Source organism: Oncorhynchus keta, unplaced genomic scaffold (assembly GCF_023373465.1).
Source record: "Oncorhynchus keta strain PuntledgeMale-10-30-2019 unplaced genomic scaffold, Oket_V2 Un_contig_18021_pilon_pilon, whole genome shotgun sequence".
In the NCBI taxonomy this organism is placed as follows: Eukaryota; Metazoa; Chordata; class Actinopteri; order Salmoniformes; family Salmonidae; genus Oncorhynchus; species Oncorhynchus keta.
Window position 1 is genome coordinate 1 of NW_026280706.1, and position 12,305 is coordinate 12,305.

Here is a 12,305-nt window from a genome sequence, read left to right on the forward strand (position 1 = left end):
GCAGTACGCCGTGAGGTAAAGCAGGACGCCGTGAGGTAAAGCAGTACGCCGTGAGGTAAAGCAGTACGCCGTGAGGTAAAGCAGTACGCCGTGAGGTAAAGCACTGGGGGACGGCAGTACGCCGTGAGGTAAAGCACTGGGGGACGGCAGACTTCCACGGGTGCTAAAACAAACTCCTGATACTCACAGCTCATCTTTGAAGCTGAGGGCGAATTGTCCCGGTTCCTGTTGTTGGACTGAGAGTTAGCCAGAGAGAGCCGTCCGTCCTCCAGATATGACGCCTGGACAGCATTTACTCTGGAGAGAAAGGAGTGAGATTCATTTTTAGTAGTGAGATTGTTATGAACACTGATCAGAGCTCCATAACAGTAACGCTGCTTTAGAAGGTACTGAACCAGAACCCTTATAGTTCTGCAGGGCCTTGTGTTCCAGTGACAGGTACTGAGCCAGAGCCCCTATAGTTCTGCAGGGCCTTGTGTTCCAGTGACAGGTACTGAGCCAGAACCCCTATAGTTCTGCAGGGCCTTGTGTTCCAGTGACAGGTACTGAGCCAGAACCCCTATAGTTCTGCAGGGCCTTGTGTTCCAGTGACAGGTACTGAACCAGAACCCCTATAGTTCTGCAGGGCCTTGTGTTCCAGTGACAGGTACTGAGCCAGAACCCCTATAGTTCTGCAGGGCCTTGTGTTCCAGTGACAGGTACTGAACCAGAACCCCTATAGTTCTGCAGGGCCTTGTGTTCCAGTGACAGGTACTGAGCCAGAACCCCTATAGTTCTGCAGGGCCTTGTGTTCCAGTGACAGGTACTGAGCCAGAACCCCTATAGTTCTGCAGGGCCTTGTGTTCCAGTGACAGGTACTGAGCCAGAACCCCTATAGTTCTGCAGGGCCTTGTGTTCCAGTGACAGGTACTGAGCCAGAACCCCTATAGTTCTGCAGGGCCTTGTGTTCCAGTGACAGGTACTGAGCCAGAACCCCTATAGTTCTGCAGGGCCTTGTGTTCCAGTGACAGGTACTGAGCCAGAACCCCTATAGTTCTGCAGGGCCTTGTGTTCCAGTGACAGGTACTGAGCCAGAACCCCTATAGTTCTGCAGGGCCTTGTGTTCCAGTGACAGGTACTGAGCCAGAACCCCTATAGTTCTGCAGGGCCTTGTGTTCCAGTGACAGGTACTGAGCCAGAACCCCTATAGTTCTGCAGGGCCTTGTGTTCCAGTGACAGGTACTGAGCCAGAACCCCTATAGTTCTGCAGGGCCTTGTGTTCCAGTGACAGGTACTGAGCCAGAACCCCTATAGTTCTGCAGGCCCTTGTGTTCCAGTGACAGGTACTGAGCCAGAACCCCTATAGTTCTGCAGGGCCTTGTGTTCCAGTGACAGGTACTGAGCCAGAACCCCTATAGTTCTGCAGGGCCTTGTGTTCCAGTGACAGGTACTGAACCAGAACCCCTATAGTTCTGCAGGGCCTTGTGTTCCAGTGACAGGTACTGAGCCAGAACCCCTATAGTTCTGCAGGGCCTTGTGTTCCAGTGACAGGTACTGAGCCAGAACCCCTATAGTTCTGCAGGGCCTTGCGTTCCAGTGACATTGCTGTTGATGTTAAGCAGCGCTGCTGACCCACCTGTTGTCGGCCCCAGCTCTAATTTTAGCCACGGTGGAGGCAGCTACGGGCAGCCCCAGGGTGGAGGCCAGGGTGATGTTCCCCAGGGTGGCACGGCTGCTGCCCACAGAGCTCGACAGGAAACTGGGGAATGCCTCATCCTCGATGTTGCTGAAACTCTCGGTCATGATTTTTGGGCTACGGTTCGGCCCGCTACCTCAGGTTCTACTGCAGACCATCAACTGAGTGGAGAGAAAGAAGAAAAAAAACATTAATCACAATTGCTGATAAACATGTCAGTCAGACGAGCAAACACCTCAGTTCACGGTGGAAAGTGTGTCGTAGTTCAAACAAAGACTTGCCATGCAGATTCCTCCTTGTGATGTTCAAAGACCCTGAAATACCCAGTCAATTCACTCCGGTCCAAACTCAAGCAACAAGTTAACCAACAACACAAAGTAAAACAAGATACTGTCACATTGTCCCGTCTACATGAATATTAGATGGCCAGATAAATGTAGATAAATGTAGATAAATGTAGTCAAATGTAGATAAATGTAGTCAAATGTAGATAAATGTAGTCAAATGTAGATAAATGTAGTCAAATGTAGATAAATGTAGTCAAATGTAGATAAATGTAGTCAAATGTAGATAAATGTAGTCAAATGTAGTCAAATGTAGATAAATGTAGTCAAATATAGATAAATGTAGTCAAATATAGATAAATGTAGTCAAATATAGATAAATGTAGTCAAATGTAGATAAATGTAGTCAAATGTAGATAAATGTAGTCAAATATAGATAAATGTAGTCAAATGTAGATAAATGTAGTCAAATATAGATAAATGTAGTCAAATATAGATAAATGTAGTCAAATGTAGATAAATGTAGTCAAATGTAGATAAATGTAGTCAAATATAGATAAATGTAGTCAAATGTAGATAAATGTAGTCAAATATAGATAAATGTAGTCAAATATAGATAAATGTAGTCAGTCATTTTTGTCGTTGTGGCCTGACAAAACTTACCTTGACAAACTTTCCCGTGTGTCAACACAAGTTAAGTTACAGTTAACTACAAACACTTTAACCAAAGTGGATGTACACACAAATAAACCTTTTTAATCTAACTTACTGAATAGTTTTAAGGCCAGTACTTTCCCCAAAATACGGAAAGTAAACAGCGTTACAATGTTCACAACAAAATGAAGAAGCTTCTTCTCTCCCGGAGTGAAAAACCGACGAGACGGAGCCGCAAGACACCGTAACCTTACTGTTTCTAACGTAACAACACGTTTAAGTGATTTATTTCGCTACACAATTAACTAAAAGTTAAGATAATTATCTATTTTCATAGCCAGTGGAAAGTGTAACGTATTTTTTTTTTGTCGGTAACAAACCGTAGCAGGAGCCTCGGAGAAACACTGTATTCGGTTGGACCAATCACAGGAAGCCCGCGCTAAGCGACCATCACTATGGGCGGGACGGAGACAGGAAAGAGACGTTTTGATTGGACTAACCTCTCTGACCGTGTGAAAGGCTGTATCACCATTGGATTGTTATCTTGTCATTTAACTATAATTAGTCCAATTGTAGAGGCCTATTCACATACATATATATATATATATATATATATATATATATATTCTGAAAGCATAGGCCGTCATTAAAAATAAGAATGTGTTCTTAAACTGACTTGCCTGGTTAAATAAAGGTAAAATAAAAAAAATAGCATTGGATTTAAGTGCTTCTCATCAACTAATTGTTGTCATTTCTAGTTAAATTGTATATTATTTTTGCTCATGAAATGTATATGATATATATATTCAAAATATTGTAGCACTTGTTGCAGATTCAATAGGACCCATACCATCTCATCCATCCTAAGTCTAAGGAGTGGTCAGGAACATGCAGGAGGAGTAGCACATGTTCCCCACAGCAGCTGCAGCCATCACTCGGCTAGTTGACAGCTGCACAGTCAATACAACACACCGTACCAATGCTGACCGACTCCCATCTTTCCACAGACTTCAGAGATACTTGCTGTGATTTGTGTACAGTGTGAGAAGGACAAGACAGTTTCATGAGAGAAACCCCAGTGGTAGAATGTAAAGTGCTCAGGGCCCTCAGTCTGATAGGTTCATGAGAGAAACCCCAGTGTTAGAATGTAAAGTGCCCAGGGCCCTCAGTCTGATAGTTTCATGAGAGAAATCCCAGTGTTAGAATGTAAAGTGCTCAGGGCCCTCAGTCTGATAGTTTCACGAGAGAAACCCCAGTGGTAGAATGTAAAGTGCTCAGGGCCCTCAGTCTGATAGGTTCACGAGAGAAACCCAGTGGTAGAATGTAAAGTGCCCAGGGCCCTCAGTCTGATAGGTTCACGAGAGAAACCCAGTGGTAGAATGTAAAGTGCCCAGGGCCCTCAGTCTGATAGGTTCATGAGAGAAACCCAGTGTCAGAATGTAAAGTGCCCAGGGCCCTCAGTCTGACAGTTTCATGAGAGAAACCCCAGTGGTAGAATGTAAAGTGCCCAGGGCCCTCAGTCTGATAGGTTCATGAGAGAAACCCCAGTGTTAGAATGTAAAGTGCCCAGGACTTTCAGATCAGAATCCAGGCTCAGACCATGTGATGCCTCTGGATCACTATGTATTATTGTAAAGGCAGATTCACATGGTAGTCAGTCATGGATGACACATTGTGAGTGTAAAGGATGATGATTCACATGGTAGTTAGTCATGGATGACACATTGGGAGTGTAAAGGATGATGATTCACATGGTAGTTAGTCATGGATGACACATTGGGAGTGTAAAGGATGATGATTCACATGGTAGTCAGTCAGGGATGACACATTGTGAGTGTAAAGGATGATGATTCACATGGTAGTTAGTCATGGATGACACATTGTGAGTGTAAAGGATGATGATTCACATGGTAGTCAGTCATGGATGACATATTGTGAGTGTAAAGGATGATGATTCACATGGTAGTCAGTCAGGGATGACATATTGTGAGTGTAAAGGATGATGATTCACATGGTAGTCAGTCAGGGATGACATATTGTGAGTGTAAGGATGATGATTCACATGGTAGTCAGTCATGGATGACACATTGTGAGTGTAAAGCATGATGATTCACATGGTAGTTAGTCATGGATGACATATTGTGAGTGTAAAGGATGATGATTCACATGGTAGTTAGTCATGGATGACACATTGTGAGTGTAAAGCATGATGATTCACATGGTAGTTAGTCATGGATGACATATTGTGAGTGTAAAGGATGATGATTCACATGGTAGTCAGTCAGGGATGACACATTGTGAGTGTAAAGCATGATGATTCACATGGTAGTTAGTCATGGATGACATATTGTGAGTGTAAAGGATGATGATTCACATGGTAGTCAGTCATGGATGACACATTGTGAGTGTAAAGGATGATTCACATGGTAGTCAGTCATGGATGACATATTGTGAGTGTAAAGGATGATGATTCACATGGTAGTTAGTCATGGATGACACATTGTGAGTGTAAAGCATGATGATTCACATGGTAGTTAGTCATGGATGACACATTGTGAGTGTAAAGGATGACGATTCACATGGTAGTTAGTCATGGATGACACATTGTGAGTGTAAGGGATGATGATTCACATGGTAGTTAGTCATGGATGACACATTGTGAGTGTATAGGCTGATTCACATGGTAGTTAGTCATGGATGACACATTGTGAGTGTAAAGGATAATGATTCACATGGTAGTCAGTCATGGATGACACATTGTGAGTGTAAAGGATGATGATTCACATGGTAGTCAGTCATGGATGACACATTGTGAGTGTAAAGGATGATGATTCACATGGTAGTTAGTCATGGATGACACATTGTGAGTGTAAAGGATGATGATTCACATGGTAGTCAGTCATGGATGACACATTGTGAGTGCAAAGGATGATTCACACGGTAGTCATGGATGACACATTGTGAGTGTAAAGGATGATTCACATGGTAGTCAGTCATGGATGACACATTGTGGGTGTAAAGGATGATGATTCACATTATGGGTGTAAAGGACGATTCACATGGTAGTCAGTCATGGATGACACATTGTGAGTGTAAAGGATGATGATTCACATGGTAGTAAGTCATGGATGACACATTGTGAGTGTAAAGGATGATGATTCACATGGTAGTAAGTCATGGATGACACATTGTGAGTGTAAAGGATGACGATTCACATGGTAGTCAGTCATGGATGACACATTGTGAGGGCAAAGGATGATTCACATGGTAGTTAGTCATGGATGACACATTGTGAGTGTAAAGGATGATGATTCACATGGTAGTTAGTCATGGATGACACATTGTGAGTGTAAAGCATGATGATTCACATGGTAGTTAGTCATGGATGACACATTGTGAGTGTTAAGGATGATGATTCACATGGTAGTCAGTCATGGATGACATATTGTGAATGTAAAGGATGATGATTCACATGGTAGTTAGTCATGGATGACACATTGTGAGTGTAAAGGATGATGATTCACATGGTAGTCAGTCATGGATGACACATTGTGAGTGTAAAGGATGATTCACATGGTAGTTAGTCATGGATGACACATTGTGAGTGTAAAGGATGATGATTCACATGGTAGTTAGTCATGGATGACACATTGTGGGTGTAAAGGATGATGATTCACATGGTAGTTAGTCATGGATGACACATTGTGGGTGTAAAGGATGATGATCCACATGGTAGTTAGTCATGGATGACACATTGAGTGCACACGTGGGATACATGGGCTACACAGCTACATTGTATAACCGCGTTGGGTTTTAATGTTACCGTGGTGATGGTATAGTCAGTTTTGACATTAAAATGAGCATTTATTCTTTCAAATCTCTCATATGCATCGACTAGCCCCCATTTCATTACTGCAACAACATTAGGCTTGAAATTAAACACACGCACAGGAATTACACCCACATGAATAACACCCACATGAATAACACCCACGGGAATAACACCCACAGGAATTACACCCACAGGAATTACACCCATGTGAATAACACCCACAGGAATAACACCCACAGGAATAACACCCACAGGAATTACACCCACAGGAATTACACCCATGTGAATAACACCCACAGGAATTACACCCACAGGAATTACACTCACATGAATAACACCCACAGGAATAACACTCACGTGAATTACACCCACAGGAATTACACCCACATGAATAACACCCACGGGAATTACACCCACATGAATAACACCCACAGGAATTACACCCACATGAATAACACCCACAGGAATTACACCCACATGAATAACACCCACAGGAATTACACCCACATGAATAACACCCACATGAATAACACACACAGGAATAACACACACAGGAATAACACACGGGAATTACACCCACATGAATTACGCCCACGGGAATTACACCCACGGGAATTACACCCACATTAATTACGCCCACAGGAATTACACCCACATTAATTACACCCACACAGGAATTACGCCCACATTAATTACACCCACATTAATTACACCCACAGAGCCACGGTCTTGTAAAGACACATTCCAACACAGTGATGTGAGTTTGAACCGCCAGGCACCGTAGTAAACCAGCATGTTGGTTTTTAATTAAATAAAACCCAGATCAAATATATCTAGAGAATCATCACTCACAACTCTGGGAGGCTACATCTGGGCCGACTGCCAGGGAGGCAGACTGTCAGACTGTCAGACTGTCAGACTGTCAGTCAGCACTAGGGCTGTATACATATGGAGGGAATATCGTAAACAAAATGGCTAAGAAATCATTACATTTTTGCTCATGAAGATTCACTGGTTTTATGCACCAAACCAAACTGTTCTGGGAGAGGGGAAGGTCTTCTTCTGATTAGTCACTAAGAAGAAGAGTATCCTCCCAGTCAGTCGTGTTCAGGCAGGGTGTTGAGGGCTCTAGAGGGTCAGTCGTGTTCAGGCAGGGTGTCGAGGGCTCTAGAGGGTCAGCTGTGTTCAGGCAGGGTGTTGAGGGCCCTAGAGGGTCAGACGTGTTCAGGCAGGGTATTGAGGGCCCTAGAGGGTCAGTCGTGTTAAGGCAGGGTCAGTGTTGAGAGCTCTAGGGGGTCAGTCGTGTTCAGGCAGGGTGTCGAGGGCTCTAGAGGGTCAGCTGTGTTCAGGCAGGGTGTTGAGGGCTCTAGAGGGTCAGCCGTGTTAAGGCAGGGTCAGTGTTGAGAGCTCTAGGGGGTCAGTCGTGTTCAGGCAGGGTGTTGAGGGCTCTAGAGTGTGAGTACAGTCTGTGCAGGGACAGAGGGGATTGGGGGGGCTGGCCATGGATGGCCATGGTGGACTGGGGGAGCTGGCTGTGGGGGCTGAACTGGGCATCAGAGTGCTCTATCAGAGAAGGGGGGCAGCAGGTGGCCGTACCTGGACCCTGCCCTGGGGGCATCCAGAGGGGGGAAGAAATACCTGAAACAGGGAACAGACAGGAAACAAGACAACAATGGGATACAAAGAAATAAACAAAAACAGAGAAATTAATTAAAATAGGAAAAGGGGACGTGAACAGGCTACGGCAGCTGTACAGAACAGGATAAAGGAGGTGCAGAAGACACTGTATTCAGCAGAACTAACAGAAGACACAGTATTTAGCAGAACACAGACACATTAACACAACAGAAGACACTGTGTTCAGCAGAACTAACAGAAGACACTGTATTCAGCAGAACTAACAGGAGATTATGTGGTAAGGTACTCAGCAGAACTAACAGGAGACTATGTGGTAAGGTATTCAGCAGAACTAACAGGAGACTATGTGGTAAGGTATTCAGCAGAGCTAACAGGAGACTATGTGGTAAGGTATTCAGCAGAACTAACAGGAGACTATGTGGTAAGGTACTCAGCAGAACTAACAGGAGACTATGTGGTAAGGTATTCAGCAGAACTAACAGGAGACTATGTGGTAAGGTATTCAGCAGAGCTAACAGGAGACTATGTGGTAAGGTATTCAGCAGAACTAACAGGAGACTATGTGGTAAGGTATTCAGCAGAACTAACAGGAGACTATGTGGTAAGGTACTCAGCAGAACTAACAGGAGACTATGTGGTAAGGTACTCAGCAGAACTAACAGGAGACTATGTGGTAAGGTATTCAGCAGAACTAACAGGAGACTATGTGGTAAGGTATTCATTCAGCAGTTCTACAGATCTGTATTGTTATATACTGCTACTCTTTGTTTTTCTTACCTCATACTTTAAAAAAAAAGATATTTTCTTAAAACTGCTTTGTTGGTTCAGGGATTTAAAATCAGCATTTACCTGCTGTATTCGGGCACATGTGACAAATACAAATTGATGTGTAATAAAGCAACACCTATTAGAAGTATTGCCGAAGCAGTGGCATCCTGGTCCATGCATGGTCACCAGCGTGCTCGCTGCTCAGCGGGCTTTAGGCTAACAGTACGCAGGCTGGTGGAGTGTCTTCGGGGCAGTCAGGCTCCGCAGGCGAGGGCTAAAGGGGATCCTCTGGCCGTTCCTGTGTGCATGCAACAAGCAGCATCCATCACGTCCAATAGACCACACAGGGATGAGTCCTTATTGACAACGGGACAATAATGCGCAAGCTAACTATTTCATTTTTTTTTTTAATTAGATTGTCTGAATGAAATTGTACAAAACACAACAGTCGTCAACGAATCACAATACGATGCATTTTTTTTTAAATCAAAGATTGGACAGAAAAAGGTTGTCATTAAAAACAGAGAAACGTAACACCATACAATGTAACAGGTTAGCAGAGGCCTTGCAGAACGGAGTGGATTTTAGGGCAGAACAGTCACCTCTAGGGAGGGATAATTAGGCTTTTCTTATGAACCATTATACTGTACTAGGAGTATAAACTGGATGTTGATGTACTGTACTAGGAGTATAAACTGGATGTTGATGTACTGTACTAGGAGTATAAACTGAATGTTGATGTACTGTACTAGCAGTATAATGTCTGGAAACTGAATGTTGATGTACAGTACTAGGAGTATAATGTCTGGAAACTGGATGTTGATGTACTGTACTAGGAGAGAGAGTTTAATGTCTGGAAACTGAATGTTGATGTACAGTACTAGGAGTATAATGTCTGGATACTGAATGTTGATGTACTGTACTAGGAGTATAAACTGAATGTTGATGTACTGTACTAGGAATATAATGTCTGGAAACTGAATGTTGATGTACTGTACTAGGAGTATAAACTGGATGTTGATGTACTGTACTAGGAGTATAAACTGGATGTTGATGTACTGTACTAGGAGTATAAACTGGATGTTGATGTACTGTACTAGGAGTATAAACTGGATGTTGATGTACTGTACTAGGAGTATAAACTGAATGTTGATGTACTGTACTAGGAGTATAAACTGGATGTTGATGTACTGTACTAGGAGTATAAACTGAATGTTGATGTACTGTACTAGGAGTATAATGTCTGGAAACTGGATGTTGATGTACTGTACTAGGAGTATAATGTCTGGAAACTGAATGTTGATGTACTGTACTAGAGTATAAACTGAATGTTGATGTACTGTACTAGGAGTATAAACTGGATGTTGATGTACTGTACTAGGAGTATAATGTCTGGAAACTGAATGTTGATGTACTGTACTAGGAGTATAAACTGGATGTTGATGTACTGTACTAGGAGTATAAACTGGATGTTGATGTACTGTACTAGGAGTATAAACTGAATGTTGATGTACTGTACTAGGAGTATAATGTCTGGAAACTGAATGTTGATGTACTGTACTAGGAGTATAATGTCTGGAAACTGAATGTTGATGTACTGTACTAGGAGTATAATGTCTGGAAACTGAATGTTGATGTACAGTACTAGGAGTATAATGTCTGGAAACTGAATGTTGATGTACTGTACTAGGAGTATAAACTGAATGTTGATGTACTGTATTAGGAGTATAAACTGGATGTTGATGTACTGTACTAGGGTGGAATAATATAATAATAATATAATATATGCCATTTAGCAGACGCTTTTATCCAAAGCGACTTACAGTCATGTGTGCATACATTCTACGTATGGGTGGTCCCGGGAATCGAACCCACTACCCTGGCGTTACAAGCGCCATGCTCTACCAACTGAGCTACAGTTATATTGACTATAAACTCAGCCATGTGTGTGTTATTAAAGCACTAGCATGGTTCAACAGCCTTCAGTCATTATTTCATTCAGATTAATTGCAGATTAGCAGCAGGTTAACAGGGATTATTACCAGATTATATCCCAGATGCTCCTACGACATGCAAAGATTAGGGAAACGTTTTGGTAATTCTTTTATATATTGACAATATGACTGTTTATTATTTATCAATATGCCCTCCAAACATTCTACACATGCTATTTATTATAAGATTACATCAAAAGAGTCAATTTATTCAATTTAGCGAGCCTGTATGTTTGGCCCTGGTATGTAAATGTATAGACATGATGACCATTTCCAGGGCATTATGTGCGGACCACAGACATCTGTAACAACTCATCTAACATGTAAAAAAAAAATTATATTCTTCAAAATAACATTCATGTTCCAATCAACATAAAATGGTGTCAATAAACAATTACCAAAAATGATTGTACAATCCAAACGGCTGTTGTACGAACATTAAAAAACTGTAGCAAATACTCTTCCCAAACACTCCTTTTATGACGAGCAGACAGACCTGCCACAGGGAGCAGGCCTACGTGCTGGGCCTTGCCACAAGCCAAGCTCTTTGCATGAGCGCAACACACAGTGTCAGTTGACCCAGGGAGGGGGGGGGGGGGGTCAGCGCTGCAGTGTCAGTCAGGCCCAGAGACAGTAAAGCAGTGAGGCAGGCAGTCAAGTCGCCAGCTCTGGCCGGCCGACAGCGGGCGCGGCCTCCTACCTTCCTGCAGCAGAGCCGTTCAGTGCATTCTGGGAGGTCTGGACAGTGGACCCCACCATGGTATTCATGGCACCGGGTTGTCCTGACGACCCGTTGACCGGACTTCCGTCTCCCTTCAGGATGCCTGTACACTTCCAGTTGTCCATATAGTTGGCTGGGGACCAGAAGATGGGAACCGATGAAACACTGTAAATGTGTGGGGGACTTTACACAGTTCACGAGGAGACGGACACTGTTCTGTTTCCCTTCAGCTAAACCATTGGCTTTAAAATGACTGGATAGACTTTTAGCCCGGTCCCAAACCTGTTGGCGCTGCCTGGCCAACTCTAGTGGTCATTGTCAAGTTGCAGCGTAGAATGACATAATAAACTGGTGAAGTCAGTTAAAAGATGCTCTCAAACGTTTAACATTTTAGCCTGGAGGTTTGAAAGGCTGAAACAGATCCCTGTTTTGTGCACTGTCATCCATTCTGATTTTTCTGCACTACGTCATCAATTCTGTTTTTTCTGCACTACGTCATCCATTTTGTTTTTTTGTGCACTACGTCATCCATTCTGTTGTTTTGTGCACTACGTCATCCATTTTGTTTTTTTGTGCACTACGTCATCCATTCTGTTTTTTGTGCACTACGTCATCCATTCTGTGCACTACGTCATCCATTCTGTTTTTGTGCACTACGTCATCCATTCTGTTTTTGTGCACTACGTCATCCATTCTGTGCACTACGTCATCCATTCTGTTTTTGTGCACTACGTCATCC

The 12,305-nt window shown here is 43.1% G+C and overlaps 2 protein-coding genes and 2 long non-coding RNA genes across 11 annotated transcripts; 2 read left to right on the forward strand and 2 right to left on the reverse strand.

Annotated features, from left to right (window-relative positions):
• Positions 1–47: 47 nt before the first annotated feature.
• Positions 48–3,026, reverse strand: LOC127919993 (centrosomal protein of 192 kDa-like; the record flags this gene model as incomplete). The annotated part of the gene is made up of 3 exons (XM_052503837.1): positions 2,729–3,026; positions 1,616–1,836; positions 48–297 (listed from the first exon to the last, which is right to left on the reverse strand). Coding segments are annotated over exons 2-3 (417 nt in total), but the record flags the coding sequence as incomplete, so codon positions are not given.
• Positions 306–1,601, forward strand: LOC127919994 (uncharacterized). The gene is made up of 3 exons (XR_008104685.1): positions 306–594; positions 647–698; positions 1,323–1,601. It is a non-coding gene; the product is annotated as an uncharacterized LOC127919994 (long non-coding RNA).
• A 3,386-nt stretch (positions 3,027–6,412) lies between the features above and the next one.
• Positions 6,413–11,998, reverse strand: LOC127919991 (nucleoporin SEH1-like). 4 transcript variants are annotated; one of them, XR_008104678.1, is made up of 3 exons: positions 11,546–11,998; positions 8,988–9,149; positions 6,413–8,083 (listed from the first exon to the last, which is right to left on the reverse strand). XR_008104678.1 is itself a non-coding variant. In XM_052503836.1 (2 exons), the coding sequence occupies exons 1-2, from the start codon at positions 11,689–11,691 to the stop codon at positions 7,999–8,001; spliced, it is 231 nt and encodes a 76-aa protein (XP_052359796.1). In that variant the 5' UTR covers positions 11,692–11,998; the 3' UTR covers positions 6,413–7,998. The 4 variants fall into 4 exon arrangements, 1 of the variants encoding a protein (XP_052359796.1); XM_052503836.1 differs by lacking the exon at positions 8,988–9,149; XR_008104679.1 differs by lacking the exon at positions 6,413–8,083 and having other exon boundaries at positions 8,111–9,207.
• On the forward strand, positions 8,095–8,867 carry LOC127919992 (uncharacterized). 5 transcript variants are annotated; one of them, XR_008104684.1, is made up of 4 exons: positions 8,095–8,329; positions 8,402–8,437; positions 8,474–8,581; positions 8,618–8,744. It is a non-coding gene; the product is annotated as an uncharacterized LOC127919992 (long non-coding RNA). The 5 variants fall into 5 exon arrangements; XR_008104682.1 differs by lacking the exon at positions 8,095–8,329 and having other exon boundaries at positions 8,357–8,437; positions 8,618–8,689; positions 8,726–8,867; XR_008104681.1 differs by lacking the exon at positions 8,095–8,329 and having other exon boundaries at positions 8,357–8,437; positions 8,474–8,653; positions 8,726–8,856.
• Positions 11,999–12,305: the final 307 nt, after the last annotated feature.